The sequence below is a fragment of the Pseudochaenichthys georgianus genome, chromosome 3 (genome assembly GCF_902827115.2).
Source record: "Pseudochaenichthys georgianus chromosome 3, fPseGeo1.2, whole genome shotgun sequence".
Classification (NCBI taxonomy): Eukaryota; Metazoa; Chordata; class Actinopteri; order Perciformes; family Channichthyidae; genus Pseudochaenichthys; species Pseudochaenichthys georgianus.
This window is the reverse complement of record NC_047505.1, coordinates 15,609,431-15,617,932: the sequence shown is the minus strand read 5'-3', so window position 1 is coordinate 15,617,932 and position 8,502 is coordinate 15,609,431. Positions and strand designations below refer to the sequence as shown.

General features: G+C 42.5%; 2 protein-coding genes across 3 annotated transcripts; one reads left to right on the top strand and one right to left on the bottom strand.

Moving 5' to 3' along the window:
• Positions 1-932: 932 nt before the first annotated feature.
• On the top strand, positions 933-3,464 carry LOC117463717 (G2/mitotic-specific cyclin-B2-like). Of its 2 annotated transcripts, none has more exons than XM_034106116.2 (8): positions 933-1,090; positions 1,269-1,376; positions 1,603-1,887; positions 1,961-2,119; positions 2,191-2,427; positions 2,597-2,737; positions 2,816-2,926; positions 3,000-3,464. In XM_034106116.2, exons 1-8 carry the CDS (start codon positions 1,064-1,066, stop codon positions 3,108-3,110), a joined length of 1,179 nt encoding a protein of 392 aa, XP_033962007.1. In that variant the 5' UTR covers positions 933-1,063; the 3' UTR covers positions 3,111-3,464. The 2 variants fall into 2 exon arrangements, with proteins under 2 accessions (XP_033962007.1, XP_033962000.1); XM_034106109.2 differs by having other exon boundaries at positions 1,266-1,376.
• A 422-nt stretch (positions 3,465-3,886) lies between these two features.
• Positions 3,887-7,691, bottom strand: crybgx (crystallin beta gamma X). Its single transcript, XM_034109277.1, has 6 exons — positions 7,648-7,691; positions 7,184-7,232; positions 6,364-6,485; positions 5,593-5,728; positions 4,710-4,849; positions 3,887-4,019 (listed from the first exon to the last, which is right to left on the bottom strand). Exons 1-6 carry the CDS (start codon positions 7,689-7,691, stop codon positions 3,887-3,889), a joined length of 624 nt encoding a protein of 207 aa, XP_033965168.1.
• Between the last annotated feature and the right edge of the window lie 811 nt (positions 7,692-8,502).

Below are 8,502 nucleotides of genomic sequence, written 5' to 3'. Positions count from 1 at the left end.
GTCCAGTCTCACCTTTTCAGAAGTCAACAAAGATGTCCGTCTACACTAAAATCACATTGTCTGAAATGTTAGTGTAATCATGTATTCTTTTCTCTATGGTGCTACTTTTGTTTCCTTGTCATCTTTGTGTGAGTCTCTGTCCTGTGTGACTCTTTACTGGTAGATGGTGGCAGCATTAACTTCGACAGGTCCAACAATTCTGTAGAAATACACATTTTTAGAGCAGTAATATAAGTTATCAGTTGTCTGTAGCCTACATTTACTTTGTTTGCAGAAACTTTAAGAAACTGTCTATCCCACAGCATTAGGTGCCTTAACAAAAAGCTTGTTCACACATTTAGACCACATTTGTAACTAATCATTGAAACGTGACAATGCTAAAGCCATCTGCTCCCCCCTTGAAATTATTGAAACACGATAAATCCACGGTCAGTCCTTCTGTATATATTTTTTATTTTTGTTGTGGGGAAATTAAGGAACTGTCTAATTATTCCGAAATAAGGTCCCATGGACCGGAAGTAGATGGGCGTGACTTCGCCAATTATATTTTTTATAAAGTCTGTCTTCTAAATTATAACATCATATTTATAAAGTAGCATTCAATTGAAATGTTCAAGTTGTGTATATACTCAACATGTTAGCAAAGTACAGTAGCCTACTTAGTAGAGAATGATATACAAGGGTCATGATCATGATAGGCTACTGGTTTTAAATGACACGCCAATCAAAGTCATTCTAGACGAACTAGTTGCTTTAAACAATGACTGAAACTTGTATCCCTTTGTAGATTAACAACGCTAGGTACATTATGTTATTTTCTGAATTTAAATATCACCTGGCTTCTACCTTTGACCTCATGTTGTCAGCCAATCAGGAGCGTCCTACTGAAGCAGCATCCAATCAGATTTGACAGAGCACTATTTGAAAGCCGCTCGTCTCTGTCTTGTTTACCTGCTGAACTCGGTGTCTAAGGATCCTGTCGCTAAATCGTGCTTGTTGGTGCTAAACTATCTCCCCGTATTTTTATTTGAATCTGTTTCACCTCGTTGCAGCCACAGTTGACATGTCTTCTGTTGAAGTTCGTGCTGTGGTGAGGAAACTGTAGTTCACTGCATGTCACGTCAATTGTTTGCAAAGCTCGTAGCTTCGCCAGCTAGCATTACCGCTTCTTTGCTTGACTTTATGTTCGCATTAGCTTATTTAACAGGGTTTTTATTTTCTTAAGCTTCTCCGTAGTTTGTGACTTGTTTCCTTTTCTCTTTCAGCAGCTCCCAGCCGGAGAGAACCCCATGAAGATGGGTAAAGCCGTCGTGGGTCTGAGGAGAGCTGCGCTCGGAGAGATCACCAACTTTAAAGCAGCAGCAGTCAACACCAAGGTAAGTTACATCATCATCATGGAAGAATTGTTTGGGTCAGCTACTGCTCCATGTTTCATGCCTCCTTTGTAGCTATTTGAATTGTTGTGTATCAGCCCTGTGAGCCAAAAATAACTAGAAACCCCCTAGCACATGAGCTACTTGGCTACGAGTATGTGGACACTATTCATAAAGCTAAAACCAAGCAGCACATCATTGTTGCATCTTTCCAAACTTGTTTCCTTAGAAGATGGGCCCTGCCAAAGCTTCATTCAAACCCTCAGTGAAAGCCTCCATCGCCCCTAGAGCTATAGCTGTGGTGCTGCCCATGGCCCTGGCCCCAGCAGACCCCCTCCCCACAGTCTCAGAGGAGTCTGCTGATGTGTCCATGAAGGAGGCGGAGGAGGAGCTGTGCCAGGCGTTCTCTGATGCGCTGCTCATGGTGCAGGATGTGGACGAGGAGGACGGGGACCTGCCGCAGCTCTGCTCAGAATATGTCAAAGATATCTACAGCTACCTGCACGTCCTGGAGGTATTCACCCCTCCAGTAATGTTCTCTTCCCCCACCCTGCAAGGTTGAGTGTTACATCTGTTTGCTTCCACAGGTGGAGCAGGCTGTACGACCCGACTACATGCAGCATTATGAGATCACTGAGCGCATGCGGGCTCTCCTGGTGGACTGGCTGGTCCAGGTGCACTCCAGGTTCCAGCTGCTGCAGGAGACTCTGTACCTCACAGTTGCCGTCATGGATCGATTCCTCCAGGTAGAGCGGTCTAAACTGTCTTTTCTTTGTGTTTTGTGAGCTGTTTGTAAATGTCTGCCGCTGTGCTTCAGGTCCAGCCGGTCTCTCGCAGGAAGCTGCAGCTTGTCGGTGTGACGGCCATGCTGGTGGCCTGTAAATACGAGGAGATGTATGCTCCAGAGGTGGCAGACTTTGCCTATATCACAGACAACGCCTTCACAAAGGCTCAGATTCTGGTGATGGAGCAGCTGATTCTGAGGGCCCTCAACTTTGAGCTGGGACGCCCTCTTCCCCTCCACTTCCTGAGACGGGCTTCCAAAGTGTCCAATGTGAGTCGTTGCGTGGATTTGTTTGGGACGCTACTTTTTACTTTAGTCATTGTTCAAATTTGCTAGGTCTGCAGCATTCTAGACAGATGTTCTCCTAAAACCACCTGCAAGAATGTGTACAATGTGTCTTAAGACTTCTCAGTGTGCTTAATGTTGTTTTGTGCCTCAGTCCGATGTAGAGAGACACACGCTGGCCAAGTACCTGATGGAGTTGACGCTCCTTGACTACAACATGGTGCACTATCGGCCCTCTGAGATCGCTGCTGCTTCTCTGGCGCTCTCCCAGCTGCTGCTGGTAGCCCTGCCCTGGGTGAGTGATGGCATTGGAGGGGCATCTACACTTACAATGTTTCATTTTCCTGGTGTTAATTTGTCTGTCTTGTGTCAGTCTCCTCAGCAGCAGCACTACTCCACTTATGACGCCGCCCACCTGAAGCCCATCATGCAGCACATCGCCAAAAACATAGTGATGGTCAACGAGGGGAAGACAAAGTTCCAGGTGAGTTGAGCGACCAAGTATAAGCATTAAAGTTTTGATTTGTATCAAAAATAAAACCCCATTTCCTCTGCAGGCTGTGAAGAACAAGTACTCGAGCAGCAAGCTGATGAAGATCAGCCTCATCCCTCAGCTGAACTTGTCCATCGTCAAGACCATGGCGGCCGCTCTGCTCAGCAATCCTTGAGAACTTTTTTAGATAATCAGTGGACGTTTCATTTGCACTTTATTTAAGATTGATCGCAATCTGTGGAAACTACACTTCAAATGTTCTTTTTTGAGCAAAGTTCAGACTTTTAGCCACTGTTTTTACTTTTTATAGGGATGATGTTTTGACGAAACTCTTTACGGTACATCGAATGTTCCTCCAATGCACCTTGAACTGCAGTTCCAAGCTAGCGTTTAGATGATGCATCGCTTCCAATCAGAAGTTGTGTGCACCAAGATTGTTCTTTCTAGTTTGTTTTTACCTTCTGATTTCTTAAGTCTACCTCATGAGTATTGTGTTTTTGCTTTCTTAAAATACACTTTAAGAAAATTACTGTTGTGTCATTTTGTATGTGTTATGTTGGATATAACAGTATTTACTTTTTTTTTTTTTTTTTTTTTTAAAACTAAAGGGGTTTCAAATGGCTGAGGTTGTATTTTCATTGTTGTACTTTCTTCATAATGACAGCTGGCTGATATATGGATTTGTTAATCCATCAGGTTTTCGTTTAGTAACTAATATTTCTGTATGAACGTGTTTGAGTGAATCCCCACTAACATTTATATTTATTTGCAACCAGTTCAAAATTATTAAACCTTTAAATGAAAATAAAATATTTTAAAACAATGGAAAATGCAAACTTTTATTTGTTTTCAACCAGTTTATTACTAAAATAGGTTCTGCAGTGTGTGTGAGAAGCTGGCAGGTTTCATATTGACTTAAGGAGTCCCGTGGGCAGGACTCGAGTCAGGTGTTCAGGTGAAGCGGACTCTGCGCATGGAGCCCACGGTGCTGTTCTGGCTGCCCCAGTCGGAGAAGTTGTTGTAGTCGCGCTTCTCCAGGATGTAGTGAGGCCCTCTGTAGTTGGGCTCCTGATAGCACACCCAACTGCAAACAGAAGGGTTAGTCATTTAAAACGTTTATTTTATTTTGAATGCATCTACTCAAAACTTTGCATGTAATGTCATCTAGAATTACTGCTTCTGATTTTCAGTCATTAGTTATTGACCCAAGCTAGCTTTAAAATCTAATTGAAAGCTTCAAACGGGAGCAGCTGTTGAAAAAGGGGCGATTCACTCTAAAAAAAAAAAAAAAATGCATATTTCGCTTCCCACAATTGCTATTGATCTAGATGTGTTGAGTTTAGGAGGTATACACCTTTATCTTGGATATTGGAACTAGAGGGCACTGGATTTATGCAACAACACAAAAAAAATGAGGAAATTCACAGAAATCCTGACTCAGTTCCTCAAAAGGATTCGACCTTGACTTGAGTAAGGAACTATCTTTATGCCAAACTATGCCCACTGTCTGTATTCTAGCACATAGGCTAGTTTGTGTGAAAGAAAATAGTTGCTAAATTAAACCGCTGATAAGGTCTGTGGGTTAACTTGAGTAACCAGGTCATGATTTTTGGGCACCACAAGCCAAGTGCCATCGTCTATAATTAACGCATACCAAAAGAATATCACACGACAGGAATGAGAACAAATGTGTTTTTGGGGTGAAATGTTCCAAGTTCAAACAGACTTGATTGGAGAAGTCACAGATGATATATAAATAGGTTGTTGTACTTACGCTCCTCCGAGCACACGGATGGAGGCGACCCTGTTGAGGCTGTAGCGGCTCATCAGGTTGGGGATGTCATCCTGGATCTCCATCTTCTTACCGGAGAAACCGGCACGCTCAAACAGATGAGCCTTGCCAGGATTGTTGTCCTGAAATAACAAACACACAGTGTCAGTCAGGGACAGCTGGTGGGTGTTTCTGGATCAGTGCACTCTGGATCTACAAATCATGTTAGGCCATCTAACTTAAAACATTTGACCCTTATTGTCCGGAAAACTTTTGTCAAACGATTTGAATATTTTAGGACTTCTATAATACAGCATAAACCATTAAACCATTTGGTACCAATGAAATGCCAACTGGGTGGGTGTCTATAGCTACAAGATACAAGGTGGTAATGTAATGTATTTAGGGGTAACCTGAAGTAAATCACAGCCCCCAATACATAACTACAAGTTACTTATTTTCCTCTTGTTTTTTTAAATGACCTGCCTTTCTAGTTTTTCAGTAGTTAAGTCATTTACATTTATTTATGTCAGTTTTCTAACATTTACTGTAGGTACCCATGACATACACTGAACAAAAATATAAATGCAACACTTTTGTTTTTGCTCCCATTTTTCATGAGATGAACTCAAAGATCTAAAACATTTTCTACAAACACAAAATAACTATTTCTCTCATATTGTTCACAAATCTGAAAAGATCTGTGATAGTGAGCACTTCTCCTTTGCCGAGATAATCCATCCCACCTCACAGGTGTGGCATATCAAGATGCTGATTACACAGCATGACTATTGCACAGGTGTGCCTTAGGCTGGCCACAATAAAAGGCCACTCTGAAAACGTTCAGTACGTACTGTAACATGTGTGTTTTAGCTTCATGTCTCACCTGTTTGACAGCACGGACAGAGGAGACGTGGTCCACCTGGGCGGACCACTTGTCGTAGCAGTTGTACTCTCCCCTCTCGGACATGTCCCACAGGTACTGACGGCCGCGGAAGTTCTCATGCTCGTAGCCGATCCATCTTCAGAGGAGAGGAGAGTCAGTCAAAAACACAGCTAGCAGACTAGTTACTTTGCAGATGTGGATTAATGATGTGAAATATAATCAACTCTTAAATCAGTCTTTAGTTCCACCTGGAGTAAATTCACAAGCTACCCTGCAGTATACAAAGTCATTCAGACTAGCTGCACCTTCACCAGCTTTGAGAACAATTTAATGATCAATCATTATAATTAAAACATGTAATATATATTATTCTGAAATGGGCCAATCTGCATAATGACTACTTTTACTTTTGGTACTTTAAGTATATTTTGATGCAAATGCTTTTCTACTTTTACTTGAGTAACATTTTGAATGCAGGAGTTTTTCTTGTTACAGAATATTCCTACACTCTGGTACTTCTACTTTTACTCAATTACAAGATCTGAGTGTTTCCATATTTGTAGGCTCCCATCTGAACTATAACAAACTAAGTCTACTCCTACACTTCTGGAGTTTCATTATTTGAAATGCAAAAAGGTGTATTTAAAAACCCGTTCACTGTATGGAGGTCCACTGACAGGCTGCTGCTATCTGTTTCTGTCCTTTCCCCTGTGCACCCCTGTGTGTGTTGCAGTGACCTGTGGTGTGCTGTAGGTGGGGTTGCAGACTTACGCTCCGCTCTCCACCTGCACAGAGTTACATCTCTCTGGGAAGCTCTTGTCACTGAGCCTGGCACAGTCAGAGCTGAGGTCCAAACGCCTGCCGGCGAAGTTCCTCTGCTCGAAAAGGGTCACCTGAGGGCACAGACACCACGGGAAACACATTGTATTAAAGTTAAACATCAGCACTCAGATGTTCATCGCCTCTCAAGTATGAAGCTTACATTTTCTTTTGTTTACTATGTTGGGTTGCGAATTTCCACTTGTGGAAAAAACTCTATGACAACTTCAGTCACACTATAAGGTTTTTCCCTTAACGTTTTGAATATGTTGACACCAATACCTACAATAAGCCATAATGAATTTATATCATGTGTTGTTCTGATTGGGAGGGAACATGTACATCTTAAGAAAAGATTAAATGATGGGTTGTATTCTCAAATGGTCAGATTCGAAATTAGTAACCAATTACAAAGCTTCCAACGTATATGTAAAGGAATACGCAATATTAAATAACTAAAATATTTGGTTTATAGTAAACAGATGTGCTAAATATAATGCAGTAGATATTTCTTGGTGAGCCACAGCTGAGAGCAGTGACTTTGTGGAAACTAAACCACAACATCGAAAATAACTAGTGAGCTTTAGAGTTGCTTGTAGGTTAAATCTTTACGCTAAGTTACATAGCTTTAAGTAATAGAACAAAGATAATAAAGCTACTCTTCGTCAGCCAAGAGGTCCCCACAGAAAATGATATATATGTTTTACATTATACTAAACAACACGAAACAGGTAAATGCCAGTTCATCAGTTCATAGCAACATGTAACTCACCCTCCCACTGGACCCGTAGAAGGCACGTTGGAGTACAGACCCCAGCTTGCTGTAGATATAGAAGGCTTTATAGTGAATAATTACACCCCCAAACACTCTACACCATAATTACAAACAGATGATAAAGAAATAACAGAGTAACATGACAGTGTGTTGAGGTATAACTAAACACCTGAGCTACTGAAATGTCATCATTTAAGTCACTTTGGTCAAGAAACACTGAAGTGCTACAGATTGCAACCAATAAGGAATTAGAAGTATGTTCATGCTTTCCGATTTGAAACGACACTGTGCAGAATGTGTGCATGTCTCCTGCCACGATCACATCACAAAATCGGGTGATTTTGGGAAACTGGTATAGCCTGAGAACCAGCAGCAGGTGGGACGTGGAGCCATGGCCCCCCCACTCCGACACCTCTGAGCAGGGGGCTCTTTGGGTCGGGTGCGCGGCGCTCTGGACATACCTGGTTTGTTGGGCTAATCCTTGGACTTTAGTGAAGATGTTCATGTCAGCTCTGTGACGCAACAAGAAAGCCCCTTAAATACAGCCAGGTGAGCTGAGCCCACAGGTGCTGGAACACTCAGAGGGGTTCTGCAGCAGTCCATTGTTATGCTAAACGCACTAACACAGTCATGTTCTCTGTTGTCACACACACACACACACACACACACACACACACACACACACACACACACACACACACACACACACACACACACACACACACACACACACACACACACACACACACACACACACACACACACACACACACACACACACAGCTGCAAACACGGCATACAGAGGACAATTAGACATACAAACACACATTTGGCCAGCAATAGAAATAGATGTGTTCATGCACATGGAGAACAGAGTTTCTGCACACATACACACACACATACACACTCACACACACACACACACACACACACACACACACACACACACACACACACACACACACACACACACACACACACACACACACACACACACACACACACACACACACACACACACACACACACACACACACACACACACACACACAGACACACATAGACACACACACATAGACATACACGCACACAAACACACACACACATGTAAATATGAGAGTGCAGTGCCAACAGTTTTGGCTTTGAACAATTCAGCGTTTTAAACGACAATGCCCTTTAAACCATGTGCTGTATGATAATGGTTGTATTCATGCTTTGTGCATGGCCAGCTCCAGCAAACTGTATTCAGTGTAGAGGTCGTGACCTTGAGCTGGGGGGGGGGGGCACTCACGGACAGAACCTGTGTGAACTTGAAT

What these genes read in the sequence shown, in the direction of transcription:
- LOC117463717 (XM_034106109.2), top strand. Translation starts at nt 1,064, where the DNA reads ATGTCTTCTGTTGAAGTTCGTGCTGTG. An exon ending in CTGTTGAAGTTCGTGCTGTG is followed by an intron (nt 1,091 to 1,265) that starts GTGAGGAAACTG and finishes TTTCTCTTTCAG; the next exon opens with CAGCTCCCAGCCGGAGAGAA. An exon ending in TCATGGATCGATTCCTCCAG is followed by an intron (nt 2,120 to 2,190) that starts GTAGAGCGGTCT and finishes GCTGTGCTTCAG; the next exon opens with GTCCAGCCGGTCTCTCGCAG.
- crybgx (XM_034109277.1), bottom strand. Translation starts at nt 7,691, where the DNA reads ATGAACATCTTCACTAAAGTCCAAGGATTAGCCCAACAAACCAG. An exon ending in GTGCAGGTGGAGAGCGGAGC is followed by an intron (nt 5,729 to 6,363) that starts GTAAGTCTGCAA and finishes TCTCCTCTGAAG; the next exon opens with ATGGATCGGCTACGAGCATG. An exon ending in CTGTCCGTGCTGTCAAACAG is followed by an intron (nt 4,850 to 5,592) that starts GTGAGACATGAA and finishes TTGTTATTTCAG; the next exon opens with GACAACAATCCTGGCAAGGC.